Below are 22804 nucleotides of genomic sequence, written 5' to 3'. Positions count from 1 at the left end.
TTAGCTCTTTTTCTACTAAGAGCGCTACAGCAGAACTTCCCCCAAACTATCTCCCCACAGCGCCTGTTGCCTGTGTTTAGCAGAGTAGTAGGGGTTGGAATCTGTGTTGTTTCCCATCAGTCAGCTAGGAATGGAAGGAACATAGAATGTACTTGAGGGCTAAAGTTATTGGGCTCTTCCTGACAGCTTTTTTTTAAGAGGTCACAGAGAGAGAAAAAAGACTGTGCCCTAAAAGTTACATTACTTTCCTCCCCCTGAAAATGGCCCATGAGATCAGAGCCCTCCCCACCATACAATTGAGTAAGGTTCTCCTTTTTCCCAACACACAGTGGGTTGTGGCAGAAAAGGAGTCTGCTCATAGAGAAAGGAGTGTGTTTGTATACTACACTCTAGTAACTGTAGGGGTCCAAAAGTCCTTCTTCCTTCCACTTCTGTTTTTAAAGCACAGCCCCTCAGTTGAATCTCTTGCTAGGTGTTACAATAAAGGCTGTGTGATTTTAAATAACTTGAGGTTGGTGAGATGAATAGTTGCAAGAGTCACATGGTGTGCAGAGCTCCTCGTGCTTTTTACATCTACTCTGCTGAAGCAGATTGACCTTTCCCTGGCAGGGGACTGGGTTTGTCCGCTAGTAGCTCTCTAGTGCTTCTAGAACCCTCATGATCTATTAATACACTTTCTTCTGACTGACAGGTACCTCACTATTCTAATCTTGGGCCCAAGTAGAATGCTAAATTTCATGGTGGGCCTGTGGGCAAAAAGATGAGGCCAGCCAACTATTGTTTAGGTGTGATGTAAACAATCATTTGCTGCTAGAAGAAGCTAGCTCATTATCCCACTGGGCCACTAAGGCCTCAAGAATTTACTTCCTACTATAACGTATTTGAGCTCCATAAAACATTTTGTTGCCTTAAATGTTCCCTGCCAGCTTGTAAGTAGAAACAAAATATAGGTAACTGTTTTTGAACTGATAACAAGAGCAGGCTTATCCTGGACACAGTATCAAAAGCTTGCTAATCTCCCTCTTCTTAGAGTCTTCTTTCAATTCACTGCAGCCCCCACCATTCCATCTCCTCCAAACCACAAAAACCACCTTCTATTCTAAAGGACCATTATTATGGCTAGAACTGCTGGGTAATAGCAGTTTCACTCAGCAGCTGTTGATCCCAGGGAGCAAATTGTTTAAAAAAACACTTATGGGGTATTTATGGTTTCAAGAAATTTCAATATTGGGTTTCATTCCAAATTAGAACAAAAAGATTAAAAATGCCAATTTCTCAAACTGGAAAGCCTCAGTTTTGGCCAGCTCTGCTAGTAATCACTCCCCACAGCAGTTCTTGTGGCTCCTTCATACCCTTCCTTCTGTTGCTGCACCCCAACAGTCCAGGTCCCAGCTCCACTCCTGTAGGCCTGCTGAAGTGTAGAGTAAGTTATTTACCAGCTCTCTCTGGCTGTAGAAGAGAAGGGAATCCAACTAAGTCTGCATTGTAGGCTAATGTGCTAATCATTCACCCACTTCTTCAGGAAGCCCTCTAAAGCTCCACGGAAGAAAAGGGGGGGAAAGGATGAGCTTCCACATAGAACTGACTGTAGGTTGTAGTGTAAGAGCCCCATTTTCAGGGCCCCCATGGAAAAAAGCCTTTTACAGCTGCAATTAATACACTTGTGTTGAGACCAAGTTAATACCATTATAACACATCATCAGATGATGCTGTTAAAGATAATTTTACAAATGCTCTTTCTTAGGCTTGGTCTACACTACAGACTTATGTCAGTATAACTGTGGTGTTCTGCGCAATGCAGTTTACTAATCGAACTCCTGCTGTAGACAGCACTATGTTAACGGGTCTCCCATCAACATAGCTACCACCTCAGACGGAGTACATACAGTGACTGGAGAAGCTCATCACCAAGGGCAATGTCTTCCCTAAGCACTGCTGCAGTGCTGTATGTGTAGACAAGCCCTTACTATACAAGCAGTGTAGTCATGGGAGAAATGCTGTATTCAGTTTGTGATGCAGATATTTTGGGGGAACTGGCAAGTAGCTAGAGAGGTTGCTCTTTGCCATTGTATCAAGAAAGGATCCTAGGGAGACTCAGTTGCTGCTTGATAATAGTGTTTGTCTGATCTGAGATTTCCTGGGTGGTATTTGACAACATAGTTCAAAGTGTATACAACAAAAAAGTTTTAAAAAATACCCAGTCTTACTGATTTTGCTTCCCAGCAGAAACTGACCTGACCTGTAAGTGCCCCACCTGCTCAGCTGAGTGATGAATACTAAAACAAGTCCTGAAAGTTCTCTTCAATGTGCTTTTACTGTCATCTTGCCAAGTATAACAAGAGAAGATAAATGTAATCTTTTTCAGGAGACTATCCCAGCAATAAATATTTTAAATAAAATTTAATGGGTCATATAAGAACTCTGAGATATGTGCTTCAAATATCAGCCTCAGTGACAGTAAATTCACAAATAAACCATTACCGTACATCATGACCTGTTCATGTACATTTACCAAGTTCTGGCCACATAAGACTTAGAAAAAAGAAAAACAGACAAAACATTTTCACAGTCCAGTCTTTCTGCTAATGGCCTGGAGCTGGGATCCTACCTAACTCACTGATAATTAGGGTAGCAAATGACCTGTCTCATCATAATTTTTAAGTATTGTTTGTAAAATTAGGACAGGGTTTGAGGTTGGATAGAGGGTAACGCCTGTGAGAAGATGCTGTGTTTAAAATGTTAACAGGCACAGGTTGAGCTTCCGTTGCTAACATGTGAAAAAGCTTTAGTAGATGAAGAGCTCATGACGTGCTTGTAGTTTCTTCTACTGAAGGTAGCTTGTCCCAAATTGGCTTCTGAATATGTTCAGGTAGTTTCTCTAATTTGGTCTAAAAACAAAACAAACAATTATACCTACCAATCTGCACCTTAAATGTGACAATTCCCTCATTCAGAATAAATTATTTTGCTGTATTCATATTTACCTAAATCAAATTACAAATACTTATTCAGGTACATGAAAGGCCACCAAGTGGCAGAAGCCATTTTAAGAATAGCACAGCTTCCATCCCCTCTTCATCTTGTGCTTTCCACTGTTTGGATCCCTTGCTCTCCAGCCCTGAATCTCTGCATGTTCTCCTCTCTCCCCCTCCCGCTGCACATTCCAGAAATTACACTTGCTATTAGTCCCAGCAGATATCAACAGCTACCATTTGTCATCTGATTCATCTTAAAACTTGACTCATCCCACAGCTCTTATTAGAAATTCAAGAAAGCAATTCAATTATACCTTTTTTATTTCCATGGCAACCCCTTCAGGTAAATTTCTTTGGATGTATTCCAAATAGACATCAGCTGTACTGCCAGTTAAATGTTTTAACTAGAACAACACAGAAAATGTTTTAAAAATAAAAGTAGCCATATTTTCTGCTATTAACATATCACTGTATAATGATATAGGCATACACTGATAGGAAAACTTCCTCAGAGTTAGAAAACCTAGAGCACTCAGGGTCAACTTTCCCTTCACCACAGGCAAAAGATTAGCATCATCTTTGCACTCATGCACAGTTAGTAGGAGAAGGTACTCCCAGACTAGGGGTTTGCTTAACACCCGTATTCTGCGACTGTAGAAACATACACACCTTTGTTTACCTACAGATCCTTCTGCAATTAACTTGTAGTTTGATTAGTGCAGCCTATATTTAGAAAGGCTGCCTCTGGGTATTATATAACATCCTAGCATCCTAAACTAGGTCAGGGCCCTACTATGCTAAGCACACTACAAACGTACATTAATTGACAATCTCTTCCCCTCAACAGACATGGGTGGTGGCCAGGGTTTTTTTGGTTTTTAAGAGGAAGGTAGTTATTTTTAAAGGCAATTGTGGGATGGTTTATCTGCCATTTTGTTCTAATTTTTTAATTAATATAAAAGATACGATGTGGAAAATGGTGTGCTCAGAACCATACTTTTCAGTAGTATTATTTTAATATAAGGTGCATGAAATATAACAAGTATTCTCTTTAGTATCTACTGAGACAGGATTAGGAAGTTCTGCACGCTGGGGTTAAATGTAAAATCAGTACACACATTTCAGGAATTTTAGTGAGTGTCAAACATTAAATACTTGACAAAACTGCATTTTCTATATGTGAAGTTCTATTTGAGCTCTCTCCTTCCCCCAAATACACTCACTCACCTCCAAGCATCTATAATGTGTCCTCATTTCATACTGAACTCTGTGCTTCTTGAAAATGTGTATTGACTTCAGAAGGGTGAATCGTTCTGTCTTCTTGGGAGGTTCATGTCTAACATGCACAATCATTTAAACACATTATTTCATATTTTAAATCACATTCATACCCCTTTTAGATCAAACCACTGTTTTCAGTATCTACATAACCCACCAGGACTTAATGCCAGGATCCCTGCTTTAGTTGACATTTGCACAAGTGAATGAGGCAGTGTGAAAAGTACCAGTGTATTTTGGTATCACAGCTATATTTTGGCTTAATAATTATTAAAAGACCCGGGGGGAAAAACAGGCCCACTAAATTCAGCAAGGTGATAATGATACCTAGGGGGCTGCTTGCACAGTCAGTGATGCTGTCCTTACAGCAAGTTTGAAATGGTACTTTAAAAAAAACACACACAACCCTGGGCATGATTCCCTTTTCTATAAATGTTTTGCTGTTTAACATAGTGCTGTGTGTGTAACAGCTGTGGCTTTTGGCTGTATGGTCCTTGAACTATTATTGTATCCTACTGCTGTGTGAAAGGCACTGTGTAAAACCAACTTTAAAAAAAAAACAACTCGTGTAGGATTTTATAACAAGGAAAATAATTAAAACAACTTGTCAGGAAAATATCCCAATGGCTTCAAATTAGTTAAAAAATACCATCAGTGTACATCTTTCACTTCTGAAACACTTAGCGAAAGTAAATTCCATACCTCAAAAATCTATAACTAGGGATGCCATACGGGGTGGTGGTTTACAAGTAGCAGCTGAGACCAGGTCACCTAGACTTACACTTTTTCAATGGAGATGCCAAGTTCTTTAGCAGCAAGCACTGCAAAATATTCATAACTGTCCAACACAGCTTTATCATGGCCTTTAACTAAAACTGATAATTTCCTGTATAATGTGTCCGGTTCATCTGAAATGGATACCTACATTTTGTAAGAAAAAGACAAGTTAGGTGATAACTCTATACTACCCTTAATTAATTAATTCAATACACATTTATCTTGTACACCCTACTATCCTATATGGGGGAAAATACTATAGGCAGCTCAACCTAATTGTACTTTTTAGTTTTGTCAACCTGTGGCTAATTGGCCACTATTACCAATTCTGTCAAGGATGGCAGAGCTGTGCACTCCAGCTAAGCCCATTGGCCTAGATTCTCTTGTAGATATAGATAATCCACCTCACCAAGAGGCAGTATTTAGGTCTATGGAAGAACAATGGAAGCTGTCTACACTAGGGGTTAGGTTGGCTTAATTAGGCTGAGCATACTTACACTCCTGAGTGACATACTTAAACCAACTTAATTTTCTAGCATAGACCAGGCCTCTAAATTTTGAGCATTCAGAAGCTACTATGGTAAAAGTTCTTGATCAGGAGGGTGAGGGCTCTTCAAGATGACTCAGGGAAAAAAATGTAGTAAGGCTTGCAATAGTTGAAGTTAAGAGTAGAACTCAGCAACTTCTGAAGAGCTGCAGATTCTTCCCTAAAACCAGTCTACTATTACTTTTTTTGGCACTGGAGAAGAGTCACCTTCTCAGGCCCTGCACTGTTGGCAATTCTCTCTGTAGCAGAAGAGAAATACACAGGACTCCCTCCATCAGGATAAGATGAAACATAAATAAAATGGGAATTAAAATTTCTTCTTTTAAAATATGTACCATACGTATTTTAAAATGAAAGGGCTTTCCACAAGAATACTACATTTCTATTCTACATGCAGACTGTAACCCTAGGACCTCATTGAAAATGAGACCTCAATGAGTAATAATTCAACTCATACTATAAATATTCTTTTCTTAATGGGATTTTGCATAATTAAAAAAATACTCACCTATGCTAAAATAAGTCTGAGTTTGTGTATTTGCTTTGTTACTGAGAATGTATATAATAAGTACAGGGTCTATTTAGTCACATACCAAAGAATTGTCCTTATGATGGTGTAAATCAGTGTGGAATCCTGAGAACTGAACCCACAACAAGTCCTTGTTTCTAGATGGGAGGAGGGAGAAAAGACCACATTTAACATAATTATAAATTAAGAGCTCAGGGTTTTTCAGACTTCATTGTTAAATGTTATACTTACAGAAGAAAACGATATTGCTTTGGCGTATCTCTGCTTGAGTAATTTACAGGAAAAGTCCCTATTCTCTGTGAAAATAAGTTAAATCATCAGCTGGCGTCTTTCAAATTAAAAGTTATCGGCTTAATGTAGATTTGTTAAAAGCTAGTTATTGTTTTCTAGACTAAAATATATAAATATAAGTCTGGAGGTACCACAAAGAACTTAGCATATGAAAGATTAAATGCATAGTGTGTGCATAGTGTTGGTGCAGAGCAATGAGACACAGACTGGTTAGAGGAGTTTCGTTCTTGCTCCAAAGATGATGGCACTGAAGGGAACGTAGACCGAGTAGTTTGGATGGCTGCATGATGGGTATAAAAAGGCAGCAGCTGCTGTTCCAGTGCACAGGCCTGAATAAACGTCACTGATTCCTAAACAAAGTCCATTTACACCTAGGGTTCATAGTGAATGTTGCCCTCAGCTGAACACATCATAAAATGACTAGTTTAATTAATTTGTATGGTATCTGTCTAGAAGGATTCAGAACTAAAGTAATATGGAAATTACCTTTAATCTGTGCAGAAATTCCCCATTAAAGTTTGTGTGTTGGAAATGCAAATCTGACTAGCTCACACACAAAAATGTTTTGGGTTAACAGTTACTTTACTTGTCAATACATTACCATTACATGCATACAAAAAATATATGAACTCATTTCCTACTATATATGCCTACCTACATAATCACCGGCAAATAAGAGGACTGAGGAAGAAACTAATTGATTACCAACGATACAAAGGCATAATTATAAGAATACCTCTGAGTTAGAACTCAATACAAAAATTGAAGATTACTGATTTTATTAGCACAATAATGGACTCGAGCATGTGATGTCATTCCATTTCTGAATGCAGGAATATAGCAATACATACAGTATTTCACAGTACAATTACAGACTTTGGCTTTGACTTGCTAACTGTGCCCCTGTGACAATTCACCAAATTTGGCCAAGTTACTTGTCTCTGAAAAATCAGAGTTTGCAAAGGCTCAGTAGCGACGTGTTAGAATTTAGCAGGTAAATTATCAGGTAAGATTCTATCTCTAGTGAGCACTCTCCACCCCATATAGCTCCGATGGGCCAACCAGACTGAGCAGGCAACATCCCCAGAGTGACTGGGCCTGTTCAGTCCAGGGCTCCAGGGGCTAAGCAGGACTCGTCCAACCATTGTTGCTCTCAGTACCCACATGCTGGGGCAGTGGAACTCAGAGCAAGGAGACTGTCTCACCTATACTCTCAATGGTCCCCCTGCTAGCACCCACGAGGAAAAGGATGATGCCTCACTGGAACTTAGGGGGAAAAGGGGAGTCACAGAGATAGGCTTCACAGGGGCAGAATAGGACAGGCAGGGAAAGAAGAGTCTGTTACAGCAAAAGCACACTCACTTCCCGAATCTGGAACAGAATCTAGGATTCCTGAGCCCAAATTCTCCTCTGCTGCCTAGCAAACAGCTGTGAAACCCACTGGCAAGTATCATCTCCCTCTAGTGGATGGTCCACACAAGAGGAGAAAAACCTGGTAGAGACCTGTGCTATGTATCTAAACATTCCAAGCCTGCTATTGATCCAAGCTAGGTCAATATGGTTCTGTTTTTTCAGTTTTGTTTTGTTTTTAAATAGGAAATTACATGCAAAAATATATTTTAAAAGAAAGTTAATATTCCAAAGTCAGGCACTTAAAAGGGAGGATAGACATGCTAGAGTTAAGGTTTTCCATGCAACTGTAATGTGTCCCCTTGTGTATCTAGTCTTTAATTACATGATCACATGCTATTTTTTCCCACAAGACCCCTGGCTCATTCACTCCACACTATAAATTGTGTTCAGGGAATGAATCGGGCTTGTGTCGTGAATGAAGCTGTTGTCTGCAGCACCTCTCATTTGCTACAGACGTTAGGAGGTGTGTAGTGAATGAGGAAAGACTGTAAGGAAAAGAAAGGAGGGTTTTTCAGTTTAAGCGGTTGAATATCACCTTGGAGAACTGAATAGTATTTCAGCCTCTTCCATGGAGTTCTTACATAATGCTGACAAGTCACTTCAACCAAAACATTCACAGGTGGCTACAAATTGTGTTCCTTATTTCAAAGTACCCAACTTGAGACACCTGGAGTCAGATTTGCAGAAGAGCTGAGCACTCACAACTGCAGCTAAAGTCAATTAGAGCTGTGCATTGAACATATGAAATGCTATAAAAATGCTAACTACTTTGAGAAATCAAGTCTCCTGATTGTAGTGAATACCTGACAGTTTTGGCTGTAAATTCTCTATGTCTTAGTTCATCACCTGTCTTACAATAGGGATAATGCCACCTCCCTAGCTTACAATGGTTTTGTGAAGATAAGTTCATTAACATTTGTGATAAGTACCACAAAAAAGCGCATGAATGGCATGCAGAAATATTGAATGGGACTGCACACTGAATGAGTATAAAAGATATACTGAATAGCCACCCATACAGTTAGCACCGTCTAACCTGGGCACTGAATGAGGCAGGGGTCCTGCAGAAAAAATGGTGATAATGTAAGTAAAGACTATTATAACGCATATACACAAGGGGGCCAAATTAAGATTGTACAGGCAACCTTAATTCCAACGTTTTCTAACTTCTGACTCTGCAATCTTAATATAGTTGTTTGTATGTAAATATATATACACGTTATATTCACCATGTGCTACTGTAAGCCTTATACTGACTTTCATAACTACAGAATATTACAGAGTAGCAGAATATGTTGAAATTAATGAGAAAGTTAATTGTCTATATAAAATGAATGAGAAGAGAAGATGTTTGATAATTAATGTCCTTCCTCTCCTCAAAACAAGAGTGGGCATCTCAAGTTCACAATAGGTATTACGTTTACACCTTGGTGCATTGTTTATCCCTTTTAATCGACTGAATGGCAGATTTATATTCTTCCACACATTCCATTTTTTGCAATTTATGTTTTTAAAACTTCATTCTAGACACAAACATTTGTAGTCGATTCAGTGTTTAAAGTGATCTACTGTTTCATCAAGCTTTGTTTTTAAATCTTCAGCCTGGGGAGTTGTGTTCCTTCGTGGTACCAAACGTTATAGCCTTTTTAACATTATTTAAATGTGTAAAGCATTATTCCTGCACACTTTTTCCTTTCTTGCATTGTGCTAATAATGTGTACAGAGACAGTACATAGTCATGTGCTTCTGCTATATAAAACTGACGGTAATCTGAAAATGTGTTAAAAGTTGGACTGTAAGGTAAATTGGTGAATACATATAGTGGGAGGGACATTCAGCACATATTAAAATATAAGTTTTGTAATAGTTCCATTTATTCTACAATTTAAGTCAAATATTTTTTAATTTATTTCAAAAGCTGGTCATCCCACAAGGCTACAGACACTCTAACAAACTGCAGTACAAATTCAAATTCCATATATAGGCTGAACCTCCTGGCTAAAACAAAATTGGTCCTCTCCTAACAACAGTCATCCAAAAGAGCCTCAACTTTGTCCTCCCCCCATACGCACCGCAGGAAAAAAGCAAACCTTGGAGCTTGGAATGTTAACAAGTCCAGACTCTGGCTGACTCAGGAAGAAAGCAAATTCCAAAGTAGAGGAACTTAATGGGGAACCCCAACTGGTAATTTACTCTCAAACTTGAGAGAACTCAAGCACCTCCTCTGACCTCAATTGTTGCAGAAATTACATAGGTAAAACAGCAGTCTCTCAAGTAGCCTAGTCCCAAATCTTTCTCTCTCACTTCCACAGCATAAATTTCAAAATTCATTTTCTCAGTTAGATACTTCCCACATGCTAGTCATCTCTTTGCTTCACCCACCAAGTAATCTGTAAGCCACAGTAACCATGCCAGGGCACGACTGGGAGATGGCTTTTGGGGGCCACTATATCAGTGCCATGAACAATAGATTGCAAAATCCAACCAATTCATAGCTCAAGTTGTCTTTTAGAAAGAGTACACTTCCAGAAAGCAATCTGTGATGGACCCTGATAGATACTCTACAAGGCTGGACCACTGAAACAGGTCTTTTGCTCAACCTGGATAGATACAGCCCTAAATCAATAGTCTTGGATAAAGGGTATATCTATCCTACCCCTCCTCCAAAGGGTGTTCTTAACTTGGATTAAAATAGCATAGAAGACACAGCAACTCTGCTTTCAACTCATTTGTAGTTTAGGTTAAAGCCTATAGGAGAGCCTGGAGTTGAACCTAAACTACTAATCCAAGTTAAGAACACCCTTTTTATACCCAAAGCTATAACCCCCAACTCCAGCCCAGATGTGGCCAATGACATGAGTAGAGCAGACATTCCCATGATAGTCATGTTAGCTACAAATTCCTGAGTCAATCCACAGGAGTCATCTGCATTGACACGGAAGTCAAACACTATTAGCCAAAGCGAAGAACCTGAGAAATTCAAGCAGGGCTTCCGCAGCACAGCCGGCTACTCAGTATTAACTGAACATGGTCCAGGTCTTGGACTTTAACTTAGAATGAAACAAACATAAAACTTAGAAACAGGGGTAAAGACTGTCAACTCTTGGAGTGGGGCTGCCTATTTGCTCTGTCTTTGTACAGCCCTGGCAGGCTGGGCTCCTGGGTGCTACCCAACCCCTCAAGGTGATGGTCTCTGTGCAGCTCTCTGGGCCAGATGCCATGAGCAAGTGTAGTGTGAAAAACTGCTAACTGATGTAATTTGCTACTAGTAGCAGTTGCTATCTGACCTAATCTGCTACTGGACCGGGGTAGCAAATTGTAATCAGTAGCAGTTACTGATACGTACGGTTGTTCTTATTTGGTGACGTGTCCTAATTTGCTAAAACTTGACTGTTGTTGGATGGAAACATGAAGTCTTCAGCTTCCAAACAACCCTGCCTGGTGTACATAAGCATCAATTACCTCTTAATAGAGTGAAGTCATTTAAACATCATTTATTTTGCAGCTTCATTTACTATGCTAACAAAACATAGCAAGTGCAATACTAGAAAGACAGATGTCATTGCTAAAACTACTAGCAAGTACTTACTTATATTTTAATAACAAATATTCATTGAAAATATGTATAAATTAAATAGCACAATAACAAAGGTAAATGATGAAGTGCTAAGAGTAATTTAGAGAATCCCAGCAGCAAATAAGACAAATTTATGAACTGCTATGAGACTTTATGCAGTCATATAAACTGATAACGGATTCTTTGTTTTTCAGGGCTATATGTAAAATATTTCACCAAATCAAGTCTCCCTAAGCACCTCAGCAGGTTACATCAGACTGAGAGGAGCTGCGGTGACTATGCCTTGGGATGCCTGTGCCTTTAAGAACCCAGCCTTGGGAAGTCCATTCTGAGAGGCGCTGTCCTGTGGGAGGGGATATGAAAAAGTCCCTGTGCTCCTTCTCCCTACTTTTGAAAACACTGATGTCTCGGTCCACCGGGGTAACGGTCACCTATTCTGCCCCAGTTTTGCCCTCTGACAGTGCCTCACCCCTGGGCTTAACCCCAGTGCCTATGCCCCTAACTGATTTTGCCTTTCAGCCCCTATCCTAAGCCTACCTCCAACTGCTTGAACCCCCTGACCAGTCAATTCCCCCCCCCCGCTCAGACTCAGGCCATCCCCTGCCGATCTGCCCCCTTTTAACCAGGGCCGGCTCTAGGCACCAGCCGACCAAGCATGTGCTTGGGGTGGCACCTTATAAGAGGTGGCCAATGTTGGGGTGGTGGGGGGTGCTTGCAGTGTTTTTGTTTAGCGGGGCAGCGCGCTGGGGGTTTGGGCAGCCTGGCCCGGCACTTGGGGGGCGGGGGTTTGGCCAGCCCAGCGAGGCGCTCGGGGGGGGGTTGGGCGACCCGGTGCTTGGGGCGGGGGTTTGATTGGCCCGGCACTAGGGGTGGGAGGGTGTTACGGGGGGTGGCGCTCTTCTTTTTTGCCTGGGGCAGCAAAAAAGTTAGAACCGGCCCTGCTTTTAATCCCTGTACAAAGCAGTCCGAGGAACCTGTTGCCAAGTAAGGGCAGAATGAAGGGCAATGGCTTCAGCAGAAGATACTGAGCATGCTCACTACACCCTAAGTGGCAAAGGAAGATCCAAAGCAGCTTTTCGCACTACCCCGGCGGTGGCCGCTCAGTTCTTGGCCCAGCTGGCGCGGCACCCAGGGCGCCAGCCGAGAAGCCCGAGCCCCGCTGCGGGTACGTGTAGCAGAGCCGGGAGCCCCCAGGGCTGCAGCCCCGACACCTCTGCTCGGGCTGCAGACACCCGGGCGGGGGCAGGGGCAGGGCCCTAGCTCGCGTCCGGCAGCGCGCGAAGGGCGGCGGCTGCTCCAGCCCGGGACCCGGCGGGGGCTGAGGCGCAGCCGAGGGCTCGGGTCAGGAGAGCGCTGAGCACTGGGGCGGCTGGACGCGGAGCGGGGAAGGCCCTGAGGTGCGCGCGCCCTGTCGCTGCTGCCCGTCCCGCGCCCCCGGTACCTGGCAGCCCCGCCGCCACAAGCGGCTCACGCCTCCCCACGCCGCCATCTTGCCCACAGCCCCGCCTACCCCGGCAACTTCCGGTGGCCAGCGCGCCGTAGAGCTGCCCCCGGAAGGATAGAGCGGCTCCACCCGCAACCTGCTACCATAGAGTTCGCCCTCCCGCCTGTTACTCGGCAGCAGCTCGCGTTCGAGTAGCAGGAGCCAGGCCCCGCCCACGTGACACAGAACAGGCCCCGCCCCGAAGCCTGCGGCGGCACCGCCAGCGCCCCCCCGCCTGAGCAGAGCGTCGGCCTCAGGCCCCCCAGCCGTGGCGGAGCCCGCGGGGAAGGCGCAGCAGCGACAGGCTGCCAAAGGCTGAGAGGCCCCTGGGCGGCTGCCCCGCCTTGCACCCCATCGTCAGCCGCGAGCCAGGGACTCCTGCCGCCCAGGCTGGGCCAATACGCGCCTGCGCACTGTGTGCCGTGCTTGCCCCCGCTAGAGGCGCCCGTCCCCGAGCGGCGCTGCCTGTGAGGCTCCCACGCAGGAGCGGGCTGGGGCGGGGGCCGGGGGCTGCTGCTCGGCCGGCTGATCCCGAGGGGTCCTTGAGCTGCGTGTTAAGGCCGCTAAACAATCGGTTCCACCTCGTCTCGAGCCGGGACACGCGGAGTGCGGCTCAAAAGCGTCTCCGCGCCACCGGGATCCCACAAACCTATTTTCTCTCTCCCGTAGCCTCTCCGTTAGGTTGCGCTTTGCCCAGCAGCGCGGGCTGGTCACCTGCTCTTTCAGCGCTTCGATTACAATCGCTTTAGGCCAGCGCTGGTCTCCTTGTGTTTAGAATGGGCCTTGCACAACAGCGCTGGAGGCCATCGGCACTACTGCAACGTAGGAACAATGACAGACTTTGCAACAGGCAGCAGTGCACAGGGACCTTATCTGTACGTACCCAAGCTCCGGCATGCGATTAACTACAAACTTAAGACAATACAATCAAAAGTAAAAGCAGCTACATTTACCTAAATGATTTATAGCTGTATTAGAACTCTGTGAAGAGCTTTTGAAACTGACACAACTAATTCTCATACTTCACTAGACTGAAATAAGACAAACCGCACTGTTTGCTCAAAGTGCTTTACACAAATAGTGATTAAATATATAGGTGCACACACATTTCTCCCTTTATAGAGCCCCTGAGCATGTGCAAATTTCTTAACCCAATAAACTCTGTACTCAGCCAAACATGATTACAATTGAACTTTCACACCTTGCTCTGGGCTGTTTTCATGCCACCACATCATGGAATGACCTCCCTATTCTTTGACAGGTTACTAGATGCTCCTTAACCACATCCCTCCTAAAAAAATCATTTTTTCCATCATTTCCAGAAACAAATATAGTAATATATTAACAAGCACTACATACTAGTAATATAATTCGGCTTCTGTATTTTTTGTGCACCCAAAACTTACACTGGAGTCAATGGGAGTTTCAGATATACAAGGAATGCAGTTTTAGGGCCTTTGATATGAAATTTTCAAGGGAGTGAGAAAGAAGTAAAGGGAAGCTCTTTCTGGATTTGGATTCTAGTTGTAGAACATTCCAAAATATCCAAGTAAGCACATGTCAGCAGCAGAAATGTTTAGACAAGACTATACCAGATGTAAGATAGGACAGAGATCTTTAGTTATTTATTTGACAGATTTGTTTCCAAAACAAGATTAAATACACTATTGTTTGTTTTAGGGCTATGGCACCTCAGAATTTTAAAGTATTAGAAATAGAAGTATTAGAGAGAGAAGACTTACTGTGACTAACTATACCAAAAAATGTTAACACTAATATGGGGAGGAGGCAGGGGAGACAAAACACTTTTTACTGGAATGATTTAGGAATCCTAGTTACCAGATATAGAATCAGAGAATCTTAGAAATGTAGATCTGGAAGGGACCATCAAGTCCAGCTATCTACACTGTGGAAGGACAGAGTAAACCTAGACCATCCCAGACAGGTGCTTACCAACATGTTTTAAAAAACTTCCCATGGGGATTCCACAGTTCCAGAGCTTAACTACCCTTGTAGTTAGAAAGTTTTCCCTAATATCTAACCTAACTCTCCTTTGCTGCAGAACTTTGTCCTACCTTCAGTAGACATGGAGAACAATTGATCACAGTCCTCTTTATAACAGTCCTTAATATTTTTAAAGATGTATCCGGTCACCCTCCTTCCCATAGTCTTCTTTTCTTAAGACTAAACATGCCCAGTTTTTGTAATCTTTCATCATAGGTCAGGTTTTCTAAACCTTTTACCATATTTTTTGTTACTCTCCTCTGGACTCCCTCCCATTTGTTCACATCTTTCCTAAAGGTTGGGACCCAGAAATGGACACAGTACTCCAGCTGCGGCCTTACCAGTGCCATATAGCAGAATTAAGGAATGCTCTTTTAAAAAGCATCTATAAAGTAAACTATGTGTATATTATTACATATATATAACTTTGTTGTCAACCCCCCAATTTTTTAACAGATTAATTTATTTAAAAGAAATTTTCATCACGGTAGCAAAACCCAACAAACTACATTTTATCAAAAGTATAAAATTCACTAGAAAATACTGTCCTCTTTTTGGCAAACTGTTACATAAAACCCTTTGATTTACAAATACAACAATTATTTGTTACAAAAGAAATAGTACTGAATATTCTATACATAGTGCTTTTTGATATGTACCAAGTATATGGAATCCAAACAAAAACCATCAAAAAAACCAAAACAAATATTAAGTTGTGAAATTAAGCCATCCTAGTGCAAATCTGAATAAGTTACATCCTGAAGTTAAATTGCATGCAAGTCAGATGCTAATAATATGAAGCTATATCTGGAAGAGATCACAAACTACATTAAATATGTAGTTTTTATTTCCATTGCTTTCCCACCCAAAAGTATATATATATTTTTACACTAGAGCTCCTAAAATATTTACAACCTTCTAATAAAATATATCAGTTAAATATATTTGAAAATAAGATGATTTTTTTCATAAAATATATTGATTTTCTATGTACAGACTTTACCAAAGGACTAAATCCAATAGTGAAACCATCCCATAATACATAGTTTTGCATCAGCAACTATTAGCAAGAAAACAACTTTTCTGAAATAAAACAAAACCACATTTAGATATATCTAGGCAGAACAGCATCTGTAGAACATCAGACTGTGCAACATTTTAAGAATATGGAGTCAGTGTTTGAGGCCTAACTTATTTAATACTATTTCAGGAATCTGCATTCTTTATAGGCAATTTCTTTGGTTATTTTCAACTAATTTTTATCATGGGTGTAAAATTAAAGTATGCCTGTTTCATCTTGGAGATCTAGGGGATAGTTATGTGGATTTAACACAGACATCTGGCAAATCTTTAGTTAGAAGGAACCCAGATGGTTTTTTTTTTTTTGTTTTTTTTTTAAATTACTTCTGTGGGGGTCAAATCCAAAAATTTCTACAATATTTGTACTCAATTCTTCTTCCGGCAAAACTCCCATTGACGGCAATGAAAGTTTTGCCTGAGTTCGGCAGGATTGTCCCTTCAAGACTCTCTATATACAGACTCCTTCCTACCAACATATGAGGAGTGCCACTTCCACATTCTCTCCAACTCTACTGAAGAAGTCCCTTCACAGAGGAGCCCTTAGGGTTCAAAGTTCCATAAGTTTGGAGGGGAGGAGAGAGGATGGGCTCTAGTCAAGTCTTTCCACTTTAAGCCCACAGACTCCAATGCAAGTTACTGCATACACAGGCCCTGATCCTGCAAATACTTAAATGTCTGTAGACTCCACTCACAAGAGTCTAAACTTCTGTGGACTGCCCGGAGTCCAGAATGCTCCAGGACATGGCAGAGTCAATTGGAAGTGCAGGGACATAAGGCCTTCTGTCAGATATCCTGAGATTCACAGACATAGTGGGTGAAACCATCTGTTGTTTCACAGAAAGGGGGGTGGGAGGGGAGGAAACTCCACCCACCAACAAAAGAATTCACAGGAAACTTGCAACTTTAAAATGATGAGTGGTTTCAACTTACCTACAAGGGTCATTCTTGATTAGCAGGGCATTTGACTCTGAGTCAGAACTTGAGGATTTGGCTTTGTATGTTTGGCTTTAACACAAAAATGGTCTCTTTACTCAAGTAATAATCCTGTGTAGACACCGGTCCTGATTCTCACAGCCTTTGCACCTTGCATGGTCATTTACACCTGTCTATGGTGAGTGAAGAAACACTATTATTTGATAGTATTCTACCCCCATTTTGTATTCATTTTGTACAGGTGTAAGTATACAAGGGAACGACTGTGGAGAACCAGGCCCAACATCTTGCTTGCTCTGATTAAGACTACATTTTATGACGCCACAAATTGTCAGATATTGTGGCAAATGAATGAAATATTCTTATTGTAAAAAAATGGAAGGAATGGGGAAGATCTGAAATGATTTACATACAAACGTGTTATAAAATTTGCAGTACTGTTCTCCTATGCAGGATTCACGAGAGCATCAGTGTTATCAGTGAAGCCTCCCAAACATTTATAGCATTTTATATCAAGAAGAGCTCAAAAACTGCCCCTTAGTAATGAAAGGTCGTGCACCCAAGCACTGTCTAATCCTGCATGTGGTTTAGGTGCAACTTTATGAATCCAGTACTGTGTATGTATCTGTGGAGAATGTGCCAAACCAAGGTCAATACAGATAAGGTTAGAGAGATCTTGTGTGCAGATCTTGGCCAAAGGAAAAAAAAAATGGGGGAGAGGGGCAGTTAAAATTTCCAGAAGTGTTCTTTTGAAAGAGTAGATATATCAACAACATCCCTCCCCGCTTCGGTCTGTGGGGAAAGAATGTCTCTTGATATTTACTGTCTTCTGGAACATGCTCCTGCACTGCTCGACTGTACAAAACCTCTAAAACCTCTGGGATAGCTATTGAACAGCGTGATTTATTGTCACAATAGACGGTATCTCCAGTTCTGCCCAATTACAAAGGCAGGGCTCCTATTCCAGTGTTCCAATTAGAGGATGTGAGTTTTTGCCACACTTTTAACTGAAGTGAACCGCTATAGAATCATCTTCAATTCTCAGACTAGGTCATTCAGAAACCAGTGGATCTCTCTCTTTTGAATCCTATTAAAATGGAAGCTCTAAAATGTACAGAATAAACAATATATTTTGCAAGCAGACTAACAGGTACAGGTTGAGCAGTGTTCTGCTGAATGGATGATAGTCACTCTTGTAATTATTTCATATTTAGTCAGATTTCTTTTTGTTACAGATACAACAAGAATGCAAAACAGAAGAACACATCAAGTCAGCATCTCCAACAAATATGGAGTACTATCAGAAAAACACTGCAAGATCCATTGTAGGCAATTAATCCAGTCAGAAGTGCACAACAATAGCTCCTTCCTGGTAAATAGGACCAAAATGAGACATGTAAAATGAAACAGTCCAGGTTATACTGAACTGAGAATAAGAAATTTCTGAAGAGTTAAAGATTAAAGTTCCTCCCATAAAAAGGCTGGAAAGAAATGGAAATAGAAACATGAATTTCTCTGTTATATTTGTGGTTTTGAATAATCTCAGTGAAGCAGAACCCAGATAAAACACCTTATAAGAATATTTGTGCCAATTATTTATTTTTCCCCCAACAAACAAACTGATTAAAAAATGGGTGGGAAGCATATCTTTTCCCTAGACCTGGATAAAAGAATTACCATTTTTAAACAGGTAGTTTAAAATCAATGGGAAATAAACAGTTTGTCCAGGTTTCCTGACTGATACATTCAGGATGTTTTCAGTAGCTGTCTGCATGTGACAACTCTACATTTACAACTCAGCATCATCCTGAAGTAAATCTGCATCTTCATCATCCAACAAGAGGTCAGCATTCATGACTTCAGTCTCTTCCATGACATCTCCTAACTCCGGAACAACATCATCTTCAAGGTCATCTACATGCTCAACGTGTTTAATCAAACTCAAGTGATCCAGAGGGATCACATCATGTCCAACTGGCCCAGTAGTTCTTGCAATAGTGGCTGCCATTTCTGCTGCAACAGCAGCTTTCTGAGCCTTCTGCCTTTGCTGTTCTTCCTGTTGTCTGTGGGTCTTCATATGAGCATTGCGACTTTTGATTTTGAAAAACACCCTAAAATTTCAAGAGAAGAAAGAACATTTCAGATGACATCCTATTGCCTCTATTCAAAAACACACTGATGTGCTTTGCTTCCTTGTCTTGAAAGAGATGATGGTGAAGAGAAATCTATGTACAACTTGGACGATTTCAGGGAGCGATCATCAGTTTTCTGCAATCTAATAATAATACAGACAATTGTATGCTCTCTTCATTTAAACATTTATATGAACCCAATTGCTGCTGTATCTGAGTGCCTCACAATTGTCAATACATTTATCCTCCAAACACCCCTATCAGGTAAGGGTGCGCTAATATCCCCATTTTACAGATGTGAAAACTGAGGCAGAAAGAGACTAAGGGTGGGATTCATAAAGTATTTAGGCACCTATATACCTTTGTGAATCCCACCCTACCTGATTTGCTCACAGTCACACAGGAAGTCAGTGGTGGAATAGGAAACTGAATCCAAGTTTTGGGAGTCCCCGGCTAGTGCCCTAACTGCTGGAGCATCCCCTTCCTTCCTCTTTTGGAAGGGTTAATTTATGCTTTTTAGCTACCCCCTCCTAGGATATCACATCAATCTACTGCAGCACTGCCAACTCCAAACACAACAATCATCAGTCAGGCTTCCCAAAATCATGGTTGACTTTTGCTGAAGTGAAGAGTTCTGTGAAGACTGCCCACGGAATACAGAATTGAAATCCTAACGTTTCAAAACCCAGCTACTTAGAGTAGAGACCTTGACACTATTAAACTGCTCAGCTGGTTTATCCTGGAATAGTATCAGACTTTGCAATTTTGAAAACTTTTCAAGATTTGATTAGTATCTGCACCCAAAATGTCTGCTTTATGTGACACTTTCATGAAAGTGGCTTTTAAGACTTCAACCTTTGTGGGCAGGTACAGACGTAGCCAAGTCACTTGATGTGGCTGTATTGATTTTATGTATTATATTTCCAACACTTCAGATGTCCAGAACACCACATCAGCTGAACAGAAACTATATCAGTTGAGCCAACTGAGTGTTTTACGCCTCCTGGAAAAGAACCCGAATGAGGAGACTTTGATATCAACAAAAATGCTAGGGTTATCTGCCTCCCTCTGCTGGAACCAGGAAGCATAACTCTTGCATAGGGACTACCAGGAAATTGAAAGACTGAATGCAGTAGGCAAACTGTCCAAAGCTCTCAAATGATATCCAAAGCAGTTTCTCAAAACAGATTAGGGTAGGTGGCTTGTGGGCGCATTCCAATGGCTGTTTTTTGTTGGGTTTTTTTGGTGGATGGGGAAAGGAAAATGTCACAATATGTCAAAGGAAACTAATACTCCTTTGAAGCAACCATGGGAAAATAAATAATTACTAGAAACTTGTTGAAGTTCTATTTCTTTGGAACATGAGCAGACAAACTTTCTGTACTATTATAGACAGATATATTCTCTTACTTGCCACACTCTTTACAAGGAAAAATTGTTGTTGGGTCTGTCTCGCCACTTGTTGTGCTGTGGGCAGGGGAACTCTTGACTGAGCAGTATCCACTCTGCGTGCCAGACTTTTGCTTTGTACCTGGACCAGTGCATCGTGGTTTTGTCACCTGGTTTGTACCACCATGAATGCGAGCGTGGCCATTTAGTGCTTGTCTGGAGCTGAACACCTAAGGAAAAAACCAAACTCCATTAGACCAGCAGCTCAGAAAGAGAAATACATTATATATCAATATAATGTAAATTAAAACAACTGCACTGGTTAATGATACAAACAACACATTTAGCCAATTCTGTTCTCAATTATACCTAGTTGAAGTTAAAGATTTACTCATTATAGAAACAGAAATGTACCATAATGAGTTGCATTCCCAGTTACTTTATTATATTATCCTTCTAATATGCAAAAATACCTAGATCTTATATGGAGCTTTTAATCCATACATCTCAAAGTACTTTAAAAGGGACTAAGTATTTTATCCCTCTTTTATAGATGGGAAATCTAAGACACAGAGAGGTGAAATGACTTGCCCAGCAGACCAGTGGCAAGGCCAAAAGCAGAACCTTAGTCTCTTGAGTCCATCACAATACTGCCCCCCATATGCTTTAAAGATATCAAATACACTTACAGCACCACAGTTTGGCATTTCACAGATAAAAGAGGCTGCAGAAAACGTAAGACTCTGAAGGGGTGGCAGGTCTACAGGTGCACCAAGACCTATAGGTGGTGGTTCAGGAGATTTCTGCATTTCACTTTCTTCTTCCTTTACAGATTTTCTTTCTTCTTCCATCTCCTCCTCATCCTCTAAATCTTCCTCTTCCCCACTTGTCTGAAATTAAAATTAAATTTAAGGAAGACTAAAAATTTCTTACAAGAATAAAGGAAAGGCATAAAACTAGTGACAGTTCTGAAACACAGCATCAGTCTCTTCCTTCAGGGTTCTTGCTGTAACATTTTTATTTGTCCCACAATGGAGGACTTTCCATGTCTTATTCATAACAAAATGATCATCTATCCATAGCTGCATGGAGTTCTACAATACGACACAAAACTTCCCTCTTCTTTATTATAAAGCTGTTGTGTCTAAATATCCCAGCATGCAATGCTTCATATTGATCTGGGTGGCAATATATAACATGCACACACACACTCTAGCAAAATTACCTGCTAAAAGAAGTGTCTACTTAAGAATGCTCAAACAACAGTGGCACTGAACTCACATGCAAAATAAGACTTTCTTGCCAGTGTAGGTAAATTACCTCTCCAAAGACACAAGCCAATAGTCTATAGGAGTAACTATCCAACTTTTCATACACTGAAAATTACAGTAGCAATTCTATACATATCCACATACACATATGCATGCCTCTAGGAAAGTGTGCACATATTTTTCTGTTACAGTGCTACCAGCAGCAAAAGCATACATAGGACATGCATGTTTCTAGACCAGAATTTGATATACAGTGGTAGAAGTGCTTGTATCATGAATACATTTCAGTTTCCACCATTAGAAAGATGAATGAAACTGCATTACATGCCCTGCCCTCTTCCACACATGCACACACAATTTTTTTTTTTTTTTTTTTTTTTTTTTTTTTTTTTACAGGTGTTACAGTTTTATGTTTATTTTTTAAGGCTCACCAGGCATTCATCTCTTATTTCTGCTAGACGTGTTCTGTGTTTCCGTCCCAGACGCATGATTTTCTTCCAAGTATAGTAGTATTCCACACACTGTGCAACTGTCTTAGACTTAACCTATAGTGTCAAGCAATAATACAAATATTCCAATAACAAAATGTTAAAACGACTATTTTGTTTTTACCTGTCTATGAAAAACAAAAATAATAAAAACAACAGACAACAATTTCTGACAGCCCAGTCTTTTTTCATTTCTGCAGTCCAAGATAAACTACAAATCTGAGTTTTAATGTGGTTGCTTTGTGAACACTCCTATAAGATACTCTCAGACAAAAACTCCACTACGGTGTTTAGAGCCCTGCAAATCCGTGGGTATCCGCTTTATATCAGTGGACCATTTTTGCGGATAGCAGCTCGGATGCGGATACAAATTTTGTATCTGCACAGGGTTGTGGAGCTGTAGCACAGACTCACCAGAGCAGGTGGAGGGACCTAGGCTCACAGCTGCCTGCATGGCTCTCCCTGACCTGGCTCCAGCCGCAGTAGACCCTCCACTTGCCCTGGACAGGGAGCCTGAGCAGCCCCCCGGCCCATGGCCCTGCCCCCGAGGCTCCCCACCCAGGGTGGGTGGAGGGTCCGCACCATGGTTGCTCACAGCTGCCTGCCCAGCTCTTACTGTGGCTGGGCTGAGGCTCCA

The 22804-nt window shown here is 41.4% G+C and overlaps 2 protein-coding genes across 6 annotated transcripts in view; both read right to left on the bottom strand.

The window, feature by feature from the left end:
• Nucleotides 1-2381: 2381 nt before the first annotated feature.
• MRPS10 (mitochondrial ribosomal protein S10) lies at nucleotides 2382-12906 on the bottom strand. The gene is made up of 7 exons (XM_054021837.1): nucleotides 12829-12906; nucleotides 6338-6402; nucleotides 6171-6243; nucleotides 5035-5174; nucleotides 4203-4311; nucleotides 3290-3379; nucleotides 2382-2888 (listed from the first exon to the last, which is right to left on the bottom strand). The coding sequence occupies exons 1-7, from the start codon at nucleotides 12874-12876 to the stop codon at nucleotides 2802-2804; spliced, it is 612 nt and encodes a 203-aa protein (XP_053877812.1). The 5' UTR covers nucleotides 12877-12906; the 3' UTR covers nucleotides 2382-2801.
• Nucleotides 12907-14435: 1529 nt separating this feature from the next.
• Nucleotides 14436-22804, bottom strand: part of TRERF1 (transcriptional regulating factor 1) — a 139554-nt gene continuing 131185 nt past the window's right edge. For all 5 annotated transcript variants that reach the window (XM_054021834.1, XM_054021836.1, XM_054021832.1 and 2 more), the window contains 4 exons: nucleotides 22111-22224; nucleotides 21098-21298; nucleotides 20430-20638; nucleotides 14436-18998 (listed from right to left, as the gene is read on the bottom strand). In XM_054021834.1, the coding sequence (XP_053877809.1) occupies nucleotides 18677-18998; nucleotides 20430-20638; nucleotides 21098-21298; nucleotides 22111-22224 (846 nt within the window). In that variant the 3' untranslated portion in view covers nucleotides 14436-18676. The remainder of the gene's footprint in view (nucleotides 18999-20429; nucleotides 20639-21097; nucleotides 21299-22110; nucleotides 22225-22804) is intronic.

Source organism: Malaclemys terrapin, chromosome 3, assembly GCF_027887155.1.
Source record: "Malaclemys terrapin pileata isolate rMalTer1 chromosome 3, rMalTer1.hap1, whole genome shotgun sequence".
Classification (NCBI taxonomy): domain Eukaryota; kingdom Metazoa; phylum Chordata; order Testudines; family Emydidae; genus Malaclemys; species Malaclemys terrapin.
The sequence above is the reverse complement of the archived record's forward strand: the minus strand, read 5'-3'. Positions and strand labels throughout refer to the sequence as shown.

Coding starts and splice junctions, on each gene's coding strand:
- MRPS10 (XM_054021837.1), bottom strand. CDS start 12,876: ATGGCGGCGTGGGGAGGCGTGAGCCGCTTGTGGCGGCGGGGCTGCCAG. Junction 4,312..5,034: donor GGCATCTCCATTGAAAAAGT/GTAAGTCTAGGT, acceptor TGTGCATGTTAG/ACATGAACCTCCCAAGAAGA. Junction 3,380..4,202: donor CACATTATAGATGCTTGGAG/GTGAGTGAGTGT, acceptor GTGTTGTTCTAG/TTAAAACATTTAACTGGCAG.